Source organism: Osmerus mordax, chromosome 22 (genome assembly GCF_038355195.1).
Source record: "Osmerus mordax isolate fOsmMor3 chromosome 22, fOsmMor3.pri, whole genome shotgun sequence".
NCBI classification, from domain to species: domain Eukaryota; kingdom Metazoa; phylum Chordata; class Actinopteri; order Osmeriformes; family Osmeridae; genus Osmerus; species Osmerus mordax.
Genome location: NC_090071.1, coordinates 839,598 through 856,003, shown reverse-complemented (window position 1 = coordinate 856,003; position 16,406 = coordinate 839,598). Strand labels below are relative to the sequence as shown.

The window sequence follows — 16,406 nt, the reverse complement described above, 5'->3', positions numbered from 1 at the left end:
AATATTAACCCGGATGTATTTGTTGGATAAAAAAAAATTACTTCCGGGGATAAGGGTCAAGGAGTCCATAGGCGAATATCAAGCTGAACTGGGTTTTGAAAACTGTTTTTTCCCCCTCGCTTTCAACTAATATTCGTAATATAAGTTTAGCGATCATGTCAGATGATGATATTATTGGTCCGGCATTGCCTCCGATGTTCAGGAAAAGCAGTGAAGACAACTCAGACGATGAAGGGTGTAAGTATGAATAGCGAGCAATATTATCAGCTTCGTCTACCACACCGTGTTTTGGCGTATAATATTAACAACACTGCTAAAAACCTTACGCAGATTTTTCAGACTTTCTGTTTTTCTTTTCTCTGTATATATCTTGTCTTGTACTTTGCCAGTCGCAGGTCCAGCGCTGCCTCCCGGTTATAAAGCAGGGACGTCCTCGAGTTCTTCAGACGACAGCGAGCAGGAGGAAGTTGTGTTCAAAAGGTCCAAGGCGGGCGGCAGGTTTGTGGCAACGGGACATGGACCCTCCGCAGAGTAATTCAGCTTCAGGATATAAACTTTGTTAGATGAGACCCAAAATATCTACCCTAGAGGCCACTAATAAAAAAGCTAGGTCACAATGTCTGAAATTCTCTGTTATCGTTGGACACGCATCCCTTTTTAAATATCAAAATGTCTATTAAATGTACGTTTTTGTTTACTTGAAGGAAAAAGCGCAGAGTAGAGGAGGAAGAGGAAGGTTTCTTTGGCCCCGCTCTTCCTCCTGGTTTCCAGGACAACGCAGGTTCCCCAGAGAGGTAACATTCAGGGGGAACACGGGTGGCCTAAACAAATTGCTTTTCAATCATGTTGATTAATACAAATGACAAAGCTGTGATTAACTCAGTCTCTCTTTGGTAGGCTCTCGGTGTTAGGACCAGCCTTACCTCCTGGATTTCGCAGACAAGCAGATGATGATGATGAAGAAGAAGATGATGATGATGACGGTGTCTCTGGACCTGCCCTCCCACCAGGCTACACAGCCAGCCAGTCTAGCAGCGATGAAGGAGAGGAGGATGTGATTGGGCCCATGCCAGCCTGCGGGGCTGTCCAGGCCTCAGTAGCGCTTGACTTTGAGCGTAGAGCACAGAAGATGAAGGACAAACTGACAAAAGGAGACGTAAGCATCGTGATCTATAGTACTCGTTTGTCACTACGGTTGTACCAGTTTCCGCTCCATGTAAACAGCTGAGGCTCTCCATCCTGCTCGGCTGAGGGGAGGGGGACAGAGTGTTTCCGGGTCAAAGGTCAGGTGGTGTTGTTGCGTGTTGACAGGAGGGTCCGGAGGAACTGGCCAGAGAGGCCTGGATGATGGAGCTTCCTCCAGAGCTGCAGCACATCGGTCTGGGCGCCCGCACCTTCAAGAAGAAGTCTGGGCCTGCGAACAAGGACCGCTCCGTGTGGACCGACACCCCCGCCGACAGGGAGCGCAAAGCCAGGGTAGGAATGCTGCTGGGTCCTCGCACATCCATCCCACCTAGAGAGAGAGAATGTCAACCACAATCAGACAGGAGTCTCCTTCATAAGTTTATACATAATGTGTGCGTGTATATTATATATGAAAGAGAGATGAGAGATAGAATAGATGCTGTATATAACAACTGTCTGTTATTGTAGAATTTGTACGTAGCTCACACACTCTTACAATATAAACTGAATTCTGACAGAAATAATCTTCATAAATGTTTTATAATATTCTGTAAATACTCTCTCCTTTCTGTGTCTCCCCCTTTCTTGTTTCGACCAATAGGAGCGTCAGGAGAAGAAGAAGCGCGGCGAGGAAGAGGAGGTCGACACCCCACAGCTATCCCAGAAGGACTTGCAGCTCGCCGACAAGGTGTCCCAGTACAACGTGAGTGTTGTCACGGTAGCCTGCTCCATCTCGACTTTCAGTCCGGCCGCCGACATTTCACCTTAGTATTCATTTTCAAGACGTTTTCTATTTATTTATTTATCCAAAACGACATCTGTGCAGAAAGTACAGCAGAGAATCAAGGATCAGAATATTATTTTGTTCTCTTTTCTCGACAGCCTCAAAAGACCTGTGAGTGTCTATTGTGTATTTTGTGACCAGTCTAGTTAGATTGGTGTCCAGCCTTATCACCTGCTTATGTGAAGCACTAATAACTCATACAGTTACCAACTTGACAGGATCTAAATGAGTGTTCAGCTGTAGGAATCTTCGCATGTTCATGAGTACGTCCTAAGAGAGTTCCTCCCTCCTCTCCCACGGTTAGGAATCCAAGCGTGGCGAGTCTCTGATCAACCTTCACAAGAAGAAGATGAAGAGGAAGGCGGAGGAGGAGGGCAACAAGGTGGTGGAGCGACGGGCTTTCGACCGGGACAACGACCTCCAGGTGAACCGCTTCGACGAGGCGCAGAAGCAGCGCTTGCTGAAGAAGTCCCAGGAGCTGAACACACGCTTCTCCCACAGCCAAGACCGCATGTTCCTGTGAAGGAGGACAGCCAAGGCCCTCCTGGGTGCTCCACAGCCAGGGCCCTCCTGGGTGCTCCACAGCCAGGGCCCTCCTGGGTGCTCCACAGCCAGGGCCCTGGGCTCTGCGTTGTAGTGTCGGACGGGAGACAAGCGACCAGGAGCCAGTTTTCAACCAGCCATTCAGAAGAGACAGGGGCCATTTTGATTGACTTCTTTTTTTTTTTTTACATAACTTGTAATATCCATCACCTGTGGGAATGTGGTCTGGACAGACATTTTAATCTGCTGCCTTCTTGTACATGGTGTCTGCTTCCACTGCTCAGGGGGAAACCGTGTTTACAACAGGGCTGTGTCCTAAAATCAGGCATATGTGGAACACAGGGACTCTATGAACAGCAACACTCACGCTAGAGAACTGTGGCATGCACCAAGGAATGCTAGTAGAGCAAAAACAATTTCTTGGTCATATAATAGTTGGTTAAGTACCTTGTGTTGATTTTGTAATAGTGACGTTTATATTATTCATGTGTTTAGTTTTTGCTTCTTTTCCATATTTAGCGAAATATTTCCTTGCTGTTGTGCATTTCTTTTCAAATAAATGTATCTGAAAAATGTAAAACGAACTAATATTGGGCGGTACCAAGGAGGAATACGAATACGTCACTACGCCGCTATTGGTTTAAAACTACAACCGGGGTAGCTGTGGACTACTGCAACCGTGAATCAACACACTCGTGGACAATCGTACACGATCGGGGTTTTACTCAGCCATCGACATGATCAATTGGAAGGTACGTCATGATTTCACACATAAACGTATTTTATGTTTTCACCGGAACTACTGATATCTCGACGAATGCCTTCTGTCAATTTATTCGAAATTCTACTTTGCTCCTTTGAACGGAGTGGTCGCCTTCCGGTGTGGACTATGGAGCAGTGCAAGCAAATCGCAAATATTATTTTATGCATCTGTATGATGATATAGTACGTAGGCTTGACATTGTCCCGGCAGATCATTATTTGCTTTACATGTTAAATTAATAAACGCTAAATCAAAGTACCGTTAAATAAGGGAATCGCAACTTATTAGTTATAACTTTGTGATGGGCTACGCAAATATGACATTCCAAAGAAACAGTTGTAACGTCAGCCAATGACCATATTAAAGTTGACGATTACGTTAAGAATCAGAATTTGTTTTTGAAAAGCAAATTATGATTAAGCCTTTGAGTGACGCATAAGACAATGTCCTCGCTCCGAGGCCTGAAGCAAACACGCAGCTGTTCTTTGAGAGTGTGAGTGACCCTACCCCCCTCTAAATGATACGCTCAGCTGTTTCAGACTTTTCTAGGTGGAAGTGTAGTGTGGTAGGCCTATTTAAGTCCATCCGGGTGTTCTATTTAGAGAGTTCCACATGCTTTAATAAGCAAGGAAGGAAAATCGGGGTTGGAGGTCAGGTTGTGATATTTTGGTCACCAAGCAGGGAATGAAGACAAGTTGAAAGTAGGCCAAGCATTAGGTTTTTCCATACTCACACAAATGAAACATCACTCATGCTTCTCCTCTCCGTGCCTGTGATCTTCTTGACGACTCTCTTTCTCTCCTCAGGCTTTAGACAACATCCCGTTGCTCTTCTATATCCTAGCTGCCAAGACGATCCTGCTGTGTCTGGGGTTCGCGGCTGTGAAGATCTACCAGACCAACAAGCTAGAAGCAGCCAATAAGCGCGAGTTGGAGGAGAAAAAACGGCTTGCCCAGCAGACACAGGAGCTCTTAGATAACAAGAAGGATGACTGACAAAACAGGTGTGAGAGAGACCAAGGGGGAAGGGAGAGGGTGGGAGAAAGAGAATTTGTTGGTGTGTCGCATTACAAACTAAAGTAAATTGGCAGGTGATGATGACAGCTTTGTTTTTCATCTGTAATTGATTGGAGCTGATTTCAGCTGTCTGAGCCACTCAGGTTGGTGCAGTTGGTCCTCATTGTCACCCTGTTGGTGTAGTTGGTCCAGGGTTTGATTTACATTTATGCATTTAGCAGATGCTTTTATCCAAGCGACTTCCAAGAGAGAGCTTTACAAAAGAGCATAGGTCACTGATCATAACAACGAGATAGCCCCAAACATTGCGAGCAGCCAAAACATGAAGCATACATTGTGGAAAAACCAAATAAGTGCCAAAGGGAAGAACCACAAGAGCATGCAGTTAAACAAGTTACAATTGAACAACATGAAACTCCCCACAAGAGTGCAAGAGTGTACCTGTAGAAAAAACAATCAACAGTAAAATAATTCACAGCGAGTACAAGAATTTGAAACCGTTACAACTAACCAACAAGAGCAACAAGACTCAATACGAGTCATTGTGATCCTGGAGGAAACTAACATCAGGTTAGGGACAGGAAGGCAGGCGGTCACATACTGTGTGGTCTGATGGCAGTTCAGCTGAATGACCTTGTCCTCTCTCTGTCACCCCAGCAACCACCCTGGGTGGCATGGAGAAGGCCGCACACACCAAGACTAAAGCAGAACTCCAATTGTCTGTTCCTGGAAGAAGGTCTGATCACTTCCTGTTGGACAATACCTGTGATGACAACACATCAGACTTTTAGCTGTTACTTTTTTAGACAAATGTGGGCTGCAACACCTTTTCTGTTTGTAAATAAACACTCATTTTTGTACCCTGGTTCAGTACTGTTTTTCTTGTAGCTAGTGTTGACAGACAGTTTGGTGACTTATTCAGACTCGACTCCTAAATGGGGGGGCATTTCTTTTTCACAAGGGGGGCACGCATTTACAAAGTATGTATGAGTCAAAATAAGAGCAGACCTGCATATTCTGCAGGAAAGTGTAGCCATCTTGATATTTACATTTAGTCATTTAGCAGCATTTAGCATATTTAATTTATAGCCAATGCCAGTATTTCTTATTTATACTTTAACAAAATTATTTTTGGAGGCGGCACAGCATTCCATTTCGGTAGCCGACCCTGGACTTATCTCATGTTGAATAGATCCAACATCCAACATTGTTGTTGCAGTCAGACATTTAAAAAGACTTCACCCTACTTGCCTCGGGGAGAATGTCCCTGTACTTACTGTAAGTTGCTCTGGATAAGAGCATCTGCTAAATGACTAAATGTAGATGTAAAATGGTTGCAGTAACACATTATCAAGTGATAGGTAATACCAAAGTACACCTCAAGGGGGAAGCAGAGACATCACAATAGCTGTGTTTTGTACATATACAATAGGCTTTTACTCAAATCTTCATCGACTGGGGGTTTTGAGCCTGGGACTTTCTGATCTACCAGCAAATGCTCCACTACTGAGCTATAACCCAACTGGTCTAATAGGAATGTTGTAATGTGGATACCGACACTAATCCTCTTGGATAATCCAGTAGACCAGTTGTCCAATAGTATGGATCAAATTCAATATTACATCCATCCATCCATCCATCCATGGATGGATGGATGTAATATTGAATATTGAAATTCAATATTACATTTGTAATAATACTGCATTAAACTAATCTCTGTACACTATCACATCTAGCAACTGCCTGCTGATGTCTGCAAGAGGAGAATTACAATTTACTCTTAACTGTACGAAAACTATCAATTTCTTGTTACATGCTCATGAACACAGCTGTCATGACAACTCTTTACCAGATGGACTAAAAAGTCCATCTGGTAAAGAGCAACTACAATTAGTCATTTAGCAGACGCTCTTATCCAGAGCGACTTACAGTAAGTACAGGGACATTCTCCCTGAGGCAAGTAGGGTGAAGTGCCTTGCCAAGGACACAACGTCATTGGCACAGCCAGGAATCGAACCGGTAACCTTCAGATTACTAGCCCGACTCCCTAACCGCTCAGCCACCTGACTTCCCTATAAGTCAGCTCATATATGAAGTCATATATTTATATATATATAAATATATATATATATAAATATATCAGTTTCCTGATTTGATTTGGCTTCTCATATGTCCCAAGTGTCACTATGAGAGGGGCGGCCAGCTCTGTGCCCACTAGTGACATCAGCAGTGACATCAGCAGCAGGGCTGCCTGCATCTGGGAGGATCGGCTGGAATCACTGCAGGTTTCAATCCCCCAAGGATTTTGCTTAAAATAAACAAATCTGCTAAATGAATGCATTATTATTATTCTGGACAAAGTGAGGCAGCTACAATATGTGTTATGAAATAAGACATCTCACAGAATGAAACAAATGACACATCCGTACATGTTAGATGTTAAGTATTTATTTAATGATATAAATCATAAGATTATTTCAAGATAAAACGAATTTCCAAATAACAGTAGTTTCAGAGTACAAAAGTAGCTAAATTGGCTAAATGCAATATCTACCTACTAGTTAGGGCTTGGAGCGTGATCCATCTCCCATGTGCTGTGATAATACATGCATTCACAGTGCGTCTACACAATCCCTCCCATTACTATGAAACGGTGAACACACTCCAACAGTCCCTGGCAGGAATGGACTACAACCCCCATACATCCAAGTACAGTTCAGAGCCACAATGGATGCATGTCAGCCCCCAAAATGGCTGCCAGTTTCAAGCTAAACAAGCCCAGCACATGTATGATCGGGTTTGTCAACATCCCCATGCAGAACGCCCATCTGGCTCCGCCCTCTCAGTTTGAAGCAGGATATGGCAGCGTGGGGTAAAGTGCGTCATGCTCTACAGCTGTAAGATGAACCGTGAGGTTACAGTGGGAGACTGAATGACCTAGGAGTGCTAGCTAGCTAGCTAGCTAGCTAGCTAACTCGTTTGAATCCCAGTCAGGGACTTCCCTGTCCTGTGTCGTCTCGTGTGCAGATGAACCACATGGTTGTGAGGCAGATGAACCACATGGTTGTGAGCGCTGAGGGGTCAACGACAGATCCTCAGGGTTGAACAGTAGGACTAAAGACAACAGCACAGCACAGGGTCTACAGACACAACCTATTTACATGAACACGTGTGTGATCTCAGTCTAGACAGGGCGAGGGGGGAGGTGACTACAGGTTCAAATGAAAATCTACACAAGCAACTCCTCTGTTTGAGGTTACGACCTCCATGCTTGATGAATCAAGTAGCACCAAAGCAAAATGAGGACATTTTACAAAACAGTAAAAACATTAATCTATCAAATACTTCTGATGCACTTTCCCTCTCTCTACCAAGTCACTAATTCCCGTCGTATGGAAAACGGAAGAGATTAAAAAAAAACGCAAACAAAAGTGACACAACAAGAGATGATTCTTTCTCTTCCTTCTCTTTCTCTCCATGAAAAGCAGGGCTTTGGGACACCGCTGCCCCTAGAGTTGGGGAAGATGTATTACATGTCCCAAACACACTCCCAGGTCTGTGGTGTCCTGGGAAGTTTGATGAATGTTGGATGTTAGAGCGCCCCCTCTCTGCTCGGCCTCTCACTGCATGACGCCGGGGGTGAAGTCTGGCCGACGTGTCTGGATGATTTTGGGGCGAGGGGGGCGGGAGCTGCTCTCAGGGTCATCCTCACCCCCGGAGCTGTCCTGCTCGCTCTCGCACACGTGCACCACCACGCTGGGGGTGGTGGGGGTGCCTGTGTGCAGCTCGTACTTCTCACCTGGAGCACACACACACGCACGCACGTCAGCTCAAATGAACCCTTCAGCATGATGTGATCGGCTGAACACTAAAGCATGCTGGACGCAGGTCTAGCTGAAGTGTGTGCAAGATGTGTGTGTGAGAGACGCGTGTGTGTGTACCTGGGCCTAGCTTGGAGATGGCACACAGCAGGTCGTAGTTGATGACGGGTGTGGCGTCCTGCGCCTGCCTCCAGCCCACAGGGGGCGAGGCGGGGGGCGAGATCAGGAACTGTTTATCCGGCTTGGGGGGCTCCAGGCGGGGACTGCCTATAAGGACGGACTGCAGGAAGCAGGATGCAGGAAGAAACAAGGACAAGACAGTGAGAGGTGGAACGAACAGCAGAATGTTTCAGGGTCTATGAGGTGACCATCTTCTAGCTACATGGAACGTGTCATTCTCAGGATAGGTCACCACACTAGCGTGTTCAACAGTGTTCAGTTTTATGATCAGGACAACAGAGAAAACAGTAAATTGGGGGTTTTCCCAATAGACTACAAAACACAGAGGACCAAAACAATTTCAGGTTGAATTATTCCATAACATTAAGCCTGTTTCTCCTCGTTTCTATAAGTTTACAGGTTCCGAATTTAGCCCGACAAGACCAAAGTGTGCGTCTCATACCTGAGCAAAGTAGAGACGCATCTCCTTGCCGTTGAAGTGGCTCTTGTGGAGGCGGAGCCGGGCATCAGCCGCGGCCAGGGCGTCGCTGAAGTTGATCCTCACACGACGGAAACTCTTAAAGAACTGGAAGGACACGTCCGGATGGAAGGAGCGGAACAGAGACTCAAAACTGGCCTGGGGAGGAGGGAGGAGGGAGGGAGGGAGGAGAGGGAGGAGGGTGGAGAGGAGGGAGAGCAGGGGGAGGAGGGGGGGGGGAAAGAGAGAACATTACAGTCAGTCTGATACAGGAGGTATTGTGATCTTGCAGCTGTACCATCTTCACAGGATAATTCCTGTGGAGGCCTAACCACTGGAACACACACACACACACACACACACCCCAACAGCCATTAAAGTCTCAAACAAACCTTTCAGAACACAGCACTGTACACAGCACTGTACACAGCACTCAAGTCATTCAACACACTTTTCCATCCTTGATTCTACTTTCTAAAAATACCCTCAAGCTGACGTGTGTGAGAGAGAGAGAGAGAGAGAGAGAGAGAGAGAGAGAGAGAGACAGGCGCTTCTCTGTAGTAGTCTCTCTCTCAGCACTAGTTTCTTCACTGATAAAACAACTAAAGTGCACAGCGGCCCGGTCGGTAGCCATGGCAACGCCCACCACCCACCCCTCCCAGCGGCAGCATGACTGAAGGAGCAGGATGACAGAGGGAGGATCGACCAGATTAAAGCCCCTCTCTGGGATTAAAAACACACCTCCCTGAATTACCATCACATTTCAATCAGGTTTCAACCATGTAGCGATAACTACGGAGCCTGTGCTAGGGGCCTGTGCTAGGGGCCTGTGCTAGGGGCCTGTGCTAGGGCCCTGTGCTAGGGCCCTGTGATGAGGATGACTAAGGAGGACAGGATAGGGGGGTCCACCTCGAACAGAAAGGACAGGAAACAGGAAGTGTGGCAGATCTCCATCTTGAATCTATCAAAGAGGAACATCTCTGATCCTGCAACGTCAGAGTCCTCTGGTCCAGGACGCCCGCTAACGAGCCACGCACCTTCCCCCAGCACTCCAGGAAGTGATCTTACCTGGGCCTCGGGCCGTTCAAACACTTCCTGGTTGCTCACCGAGGCGACCAGGCAGAAGCGGTTACACTTGGTGGTCTTGATGTGCATGATGGGAAGTTTGGAGAGGTGCAGGCCTTTCCAACTGATGATGCGAGAGGTCAGAGGTCGAGATGAGGGGTGGGGGTGGCAGGGGTTTGGGGGCGTGGCCTTCCCCAGGGTGAGGCCAGAGAGAAACCTCCTCTAACGAAACAACACACACCTCTCTCTCTCTCCGTTTGCCTGTTTGTCCTTCTAGGCGTTCTCTCTCTTCTTCCCCTGATCGATTCCAGTCCTCCGTGTCTTTTACCTCTCTCCCCTGCAGTAGTCGGGAGCCTTGCCCAGCCCAGACAGCCCTCCAGCAGGTCTCACAGACAGCCCTCCAGCAGGTCTGACAGACAGCCCTCCAGCAGGTCTCACAGACAGCCCTCCAGCAGGTCTCACAGCATTAAGCACCGAGACGGCTCAGCCACGTCCTAGGTTAGCCGAGTTAGCATTCAGGACGCACCCTCGGAGGTGCAGACTGCCAGACAGCACACACACACACACACACACAACCTTGTCTGGGTTCACCGTTCTCTCCTGACACAGTCCCCTGCTACAGCCGGTCTTCCTGCCCTGGTCTAATCTGGTGTTGCAACAATAGAAGCTTCGGGAGAATGTGGGCTGGCTGCCCAAATACACATCTAATACTACTCTCTCTTCTCTCTCCTTCTCTCTTCTCTCTCTGAACAGCTACTTATATCAGAGCTGCTGACGCACGATGTGGCTCCTCCCTCCGTCTCTTCCTTGTTCTCTGCATGCGTTCATTCACTGCGAGCCAACCTCAGCTGCAGGGGGTGTGGTCTCCTCTATTCCCCTCATTTACTGAGTCAGTCCCTCCCCCTCCTCCGCTGCCGACCAATCAGAGGGATGGAGGTGAGAGAGGTGGAGAGAGAATAGGGAGGCTGGAAAATAGTGACATCACCTCTCCACTGACTGACGTGTTAATCTGCTCTCTCTCTCTCTCCCTCTCCCTCTCTCTCATGACTAATCTCTTCTCTGGTTTTGAATGGAAAATATGTGAGAATAAGCCTATCTAGATCATAGACTCGCATGCAAACAGACAAACACACAAATAAAAAACGTTCAGGACAATGTGGCCCATTTACCACAGAAGCACACAAGACAAGGAGACACACAGCCTGTGATGATAGAGAGAGTCGAGGGTAAGATACAGAGAAAGGAAGGGATGAAGGAGAGGGGCTTATGGAAAGTATGTAGCAGGAGGCTTGATAACACTTTATGACTGGATGGTATTAATAGCACAGACGTGTGTGTGTGTGTGTGTGTATGTGTGTATATGTGTGTGTGCGCTCGCCAGACTTCACCAGGACAGTTGTGGGACAGCCAGACAGCATGATGTGACCTGTCTAGCTCATTAGATTGTTTGTGGATCTCTCTTTTAGATTGGTCCGGTTGTTGAGGAATCAAGTGTATGTGTGTGTGTGTGTGTGTGTGTGTGTATGTGCTAACGAGTGTGTGTGTGTGCTAATGAGTGTGTGTTTTTAGAGCATGACGTCAGTCTGCTCTCCCCTGCTCTAAAGTCAGGTTAGGCTGCGGATTTCTTCAACATCAAAATAATTCAAGGACCTCAACCACTGTGTCCCCTTTCCCTGCCACCTGGCTTTGGTTAGAGGGATCTGGTGGAAACATGGAGACAATGTGATCGTTTGCTGTCACCACATGGAGACCCCTGGCTCTCTCTGCGTTGAAGTCTTGGTGTCTGTCACGTGCCTCCTGTGCCCAGACACAGTACAGGTGTGGTTGTGGTGTTGTGCCCGGACACAGTACAGGTGTGGTTGTGGTGTTGTGCCCGGACACAGTACAGGTGTGGTTGTAGTGTTGTGCCCGGACACAGTACAGGTGTGGTTGTAGTGTTGTGCCCGGACACAGTACAGGTGTGGTTGTAGTGTTGTGCCCGGACACAGTACAGGTGTGGTTGTGTTGTTGTGCCCGGACACAGTACAGGTGTGGTTGTAGTGTTGTGCCCGGACACAGTACAGGTGTGGTTGTAGTGTTGTGCCCGGACACAGTACAGGTGTGGTTGTAGTGTTGTGCCCGGACACAGTACAGGTGTGGTTGTAGTGTTGTGCCCGGACACAGTACAGGTGTGGTTGTAGTGTAGTGCCCGGACACAGTACAGGTGTGGTTGTAGTGTTGTGCCCGGACACAGTACAGGTGTGGTTGTGGTGTTGTGTGAGTGACAGACCACAGGTTCACTGTACTGGGTGTGGATGCTGTACGGAAAATATGTGTTGTGTGGAAAGTGCTGTTTAGCGGCTCCCCGGAGAGTGGCTGTGGTTTCATTTGATTCGAGTGCGAGAGCTCGTGTTTGTGGTCGTTAAACATCTCCAGATATCTACTAAGCCTCTTGTTTTAGACTGTGGAGGTCATGTTAAACATCTCCAGACCTTCAGTCCTCAGTGAATCTCTGTCCTTTATATATACTTTTTGCACACCCTAACCCTGATCTAAAAAGAATGAGTGCGTGCGTGCGTGTGTGTGTGCCTGTGTGCTCTCAGCTGTGTGCTCTCAGCCCTACATTTTTTCCATCAGCCTGTTTTGGTTTCATATTTAAATTTTTCCATTCCCTCAGAGTCCTCTCCCTGTTGGTCTCTCTCTCTCTCTCTGCCCCTCTCTCTCTCTGCCCCTCTCTCTCTCTGCCCCTCTCTCTCTCTGCCCCTCTCTCTCTCTGCCCCTCTCTCTCTCTCTGCCCCCCCCTCTCTCTCTGCCCCCCCCTCTCTCTCTCTGCCCCCCCCCTCTCTCTCTGCCCCCCTCTCTCTGCCTCTCTCTCTCTCTCTAAGTTGGTCTCTGTCAGTCCTTGCCCCTCTCTCTGTCTCGTCTCTCTTCTGTCCTGGCCCGAGGCTAGCTCCATAGCCTCGTCCTATCAGCATGTTCATATGTCAGAGAGTAAACAGCATGTCAGAGTTTCCAGTATGAGAGTGCTTATATCCTGATGCTCTGGTGGTTTGAGCACTGTCACGGAAGCTTTGAGACCAAGAAGGCTGTGCATCGAATCCTGGAGGGTACTAGTGGTATGAGGGCTGGACTGTGCCCGGCGATAAGCTGTGCTGTCTGGGTGATTCAGAGGAAGAGTTCGGGGGACAGCTGAAGCAGTTAGCTGAAGCTGGGGACCACAGGCTACATCACTCGGGGTGGAACCGTAACGTGAAGGCCAATATTTACAAGCTCTGAGGAAGGCAAACACTTGACCGAGTCATCGGCACAGTCAACACAGACGACAAACAGAAAACACACACGCGCACGCTCCTAGGTACACAAGCACACACACACACACCATGGAATGTTCCGTAATATGATCGCTCAGCTGACTGAAGATAACAACGAGAAGAGGGGGGGGGGGGGGTCATCTTTTCACACGTTTTCTTCCAGGCCCTACTGACTGTTCAATGATTAGTCAGCATGTCACATTACAGGCCTGGATACTGAGTCACTGTGTGTGATATGACTGGAAAATGTACCTCAGCAGAGTTATCCAGAACAATCTACCAGAGCTCAAAACTACAGACAACAATACACACAGTCAGAGGCAAAGTGTTAGCTTGGATGTCTGACAGTAAGCATACTAATGGCAGGTGTCTGTGTTCACCATGACAACCTTGCCTGCTATTTAACTCTCAGCATCTGACTCAGAGTTCTGTGTGAAATGATTCTCACAGACCAAGATTACGAGGGTAAAAACAACATTTAGGGGACGTCTAGTAACTTGATAACGACCTGTTTTGTATAGTCTGAATTGAGGGACGAAAGGACCGGTTGTGCAATTGTTTAATAACTGAAAATTGCATGCACCCTTTGCATGATCGGCCTGTCTATATTTTCTCACACACACCACATCCCAGGTGAGAACGTTTTAACTGGGTCAGCCAAACTAAGAGCTGCCACTGCTTTTCTATCAGGTCAAAAAATGACAGCAAATTCAGCACAGAGTAAATATGATTCTACTGTGAGCCCTCTTCGTCATGTTTGTTTCCCAGAATGCTTTGTGCTTTGACCTCAGCTGTTGCTCTTCCTGTGTCCTCTGCTCAACCCCGACAACCAGAGCTCAACCCCGACAAGCAGAGCTCAACCCCGACAAGCAGAGCTCACCCGCGACAACCAGAGCTCAACCGCGACAACCAGAGCTCAACCGCGACAACCAGAGCTCAGCCCCGACAACCAGAGCTCAGCCCCGACAACCAGAGCTAAACCCCGACAACCAGAGCTCAACCCCGACAACCAGAGCTCAACCGCGACAACCAGAGCTCAACCGCGACAACCAGAGCTCGACAACAACAACCAGAGCTCGACATCGACAACCAGAGCTCAACCATGACAACCAGAGCTCAACCATGACAACCAGAGCTCAACCACGACAACCAGAGCTCAACAACGACAACCAGAGCTCAACAACGACAACCAGAGCTCAACCGCAACAACCAAAGCTGTGGGGTCAAACACCTTGGTTAGAAGAGTCCGAACACATGGCTAGCCCACATGGAGAGAAGCGATGTTGTGTACACACTGTCCAGAGACGTACGCTCTTCAGATCTCTCTCGTCATTCTGATCCCCTAGATCAGGGTTACTCGGGAGAGGACACATGATATTCCAGCCTGGACACAGGTGTTTGAGTGGGGGATGATGTCCTACCAGCCTGAATGTTTCTGTTGTCATTAGTCCTACATGGCACCATCTGTTTGGTGTTGTCCAGGACAGGACTGTCTCCCTTCGCTGACATCGGTCTCACTCACACTTCCATGGATTAGGCTCCAAACTGGCCGCTGGCAGTTGTAGCTCCACTACAAACAGTGCTTCCGCCATATTTCTGTGTTAAGAGGATCAAACTGATCGATAGTTGTTGTTTTATGCAAAACGTATTTTCTGAGACATCATTCAACCGACCAATGGATATGTCATAAAACACAATTTAAAGAATCCAGTGTCCAATAAATTGGCACACAAACTGTGTATTCATTTTATTATTTGTAAAACACTGAACTATGTAGCCTTCAGGCCTTGGCTGGTGTTCCCAATTCCCTCCAGCTTTCTCAAAGCTCCTAACTGTTCATGTGATGCCAACTTTCCATCTTTTACATTGTTGTTCAGAAAACAGCTTTCTTACCACAATGACTCACGTAAGATTAAGAAGCATAACCAGGCCCATCAGTCCTCACGTCAAATACTAGCTTTACAAACGAGATGGTGACACATCACCCTGCATACACATGACTGAGACACAGCTAACACGAACACAAGCTGCTGTGTAATTTAAGAACCAAGAAGAAATTCTCTGAAAGTGAGTCTGATGTTTAATCACCATATTAACTGAGAGAATACAGAAAATAGGATCCAGACAACCTAGCTAGTAGGACTTATAGCTTGTTTATTCGTATCATCCCATTTCCTATGTTGGAAAGGAAACTATCTTGCTGATTGAATTGTTCCGACCCCTATTATATGCAACCTGGGAAAGGAACTAAACTGTTTCCATGCGGGTCTTGCAGGAACAAATCGTTTAAGAGTGGATCCACTAGACTTCACTGTGTGTCTTCACTGATACACTAGATACCAGTTACAGCAGTAGCTAGGTGAATAGAAAGCAATATTTCGTCAAGCTGGCCAAGGACAAAATAACTGTAGAATCCCTCGAATTACACAAGGTAAATGAAAAATGGAAACACCTGTAAGCGAGTCAATCAGGCCTCGACGCTGTTAAAATAGGCTGCTGCATTAGGAAGTTGATTAAAATACCGGTAACTGTTACTTTGACAGCATGACCAAATATTCTAGTTAAGCACAAGCTTACAGTGATAGCTAGCTAGCATTATTCTCCATATTACGGGATAGAGAAGAGACACATAAATAGCAAACTTAACCAACAATGCAACACGCTAGTTTGACACAACAGATATGAACTGGACAAAACATTTAAACCAATGACATTTAAATTAAACTTAATATTTTGACTGATCATTGGCTTACCTTCAGACTCTGGTCATTGAAAACATCCTCGGTGACTTTGCACGCTATTAGAGCGTTCGGGAGGTCGGTAAACTGAACATCCATGGTCGCTTCGCCACTTTTCTCTGTTTGCTGCATGACTGGCCTCGTGTTTTTGATTAATTGGTACAATATCGAGAATTTCTTAGCTGTCGTCGCTAGCTGGCTAGATTAATTTAAACGAGGGTTGAATCAAAGCTCTTGCCAGCATTACCTAACTAAATCAGAGCTAGCTAGCAGACTATCATCAAGTGGAAGGACCCTTTACTAAAGATACACCTTGATATTCCGCCAACACTCGATGCGTCATTAATGAATATTTATTTGTGTGGCACATAAAGAAGCTAAATGTAATGTAATATAATCGGTTAATCCGTATTAACCTTATTGAATGCCCAGCTAGCTAGCCTCGAGAAGTATCCGAGCCTCAGTAAACTACCTAACTTCCTTTAGCGCATTATGGATACGTGTCAAAATAAAAGTCACGCCGAACAAAACACGACGGTTTCCTTTTTAAATAAATATATTTAT

The 16,406-nt window shown here is 46.9% G+C and overlaps 3 protein-coding genes across 7 annotated transcripts; 2 read left to right on the top strand and 1 right to left on the bottom strand.

Annotated features, from left to right (window-relative positions):
- Positions 1-20: 20 nt before the first annotated feature.
- On the top strand, positions 21-3,076 carry gpalpp1 (GPALPP motifs containing 1). 2 transcript variants are annotated; one of them, XM_067260153.1, is made up of 7 exons: positions 21-237; positions 390-531; positions 705-794; positions 898-1,156; positions 1,312-1,476; positions 1,787-1,888; positions 2,274-3,076. In XM_067260153.1, the coding sequence occupies exons 1-7, from the start codon at positions 156-158 to the stop codon at positions 2,490-2,492; spliced, it is 1,059 nt and encodes a 352-aa protein (XP_067116254.1). In that variant the 5' UTR covers positions 21-155; the 3' UTR covers positions 2,493-3,076. The 2 variants fall into 2 exon arrangements, with proteins under 2 accessions (XP_067116254.1, XP_067116255.1); XM_067260154.1 differs by having other exon boundaries at positions 35-237; positions 390-498.
- Positions 3,077-3,148: 72 nt separating this feature from the next.
- On the top strand, positions 3,149-5,151 carry LOC136965871 (small integral membrane protein 11-like). The gene is made up of 3 exons (XM_067260155.1): positions 3,149-3,264; positions 4,082-4,278; positions 4,949-5,151. The coding sequence occupies exons 1-2, from the start codon at positions 3,250-3,252 to the stop codon at positions 4,268-4,270; spliced, it is 204 nt and encodes a 67-aa protein (XP_067116256.1). The 5' UTR covers positions 3,149-3,249; the 3' UTR covers positions 4,271-4,278; positions 4,949-5,151.
- Positions 5,152-6,723: 1,572 nt separating this feature from the next.
- LOC136966348 (calcipressin-1-like) lies at positions 6,724-16,291 on the bottom strand. 4 transcript variants are annotated; one of them, XM_067260841.1, is made up of 5 exons: positions 15,858-15,953; positions 9,818-9,938; positions 8,735-8,908; positions 8,233-8,392; positions 6,724-8,090 (listed from the first exon to the last, which is right to left on the bottom strand). In XM_067260841.1, exons 2-5 carry the CDS (start codon positions 9,902-9,904, stop codon positions 7,912-7,914), a joined length of 600 nt encoding a protein of 199 aa, XP_067116942.1. In that variant the 5' UTR covers positions 9,905-9,938; positions 15,858-15,953; the 3' UTR covers positions 6,724-7,911. The 4 variants fall into 4 exon arrangements, with proteins under 4 accessions (XP_067116942.1, XP_067116941.1, XP_067116938.1 ...); XM_067260840.1 differs by lacking the exon at positions 15,858-15,953 and adding an exon at positions 10,143-10,522; XM_067260837.1 differs by lacking the exon at positions 9,818-9,938 and having other exon boundaries at positions 15,858-16,291.
- Between the last annotated feature and the right edge of the window lie 115 nt (positions 16,292-16,406).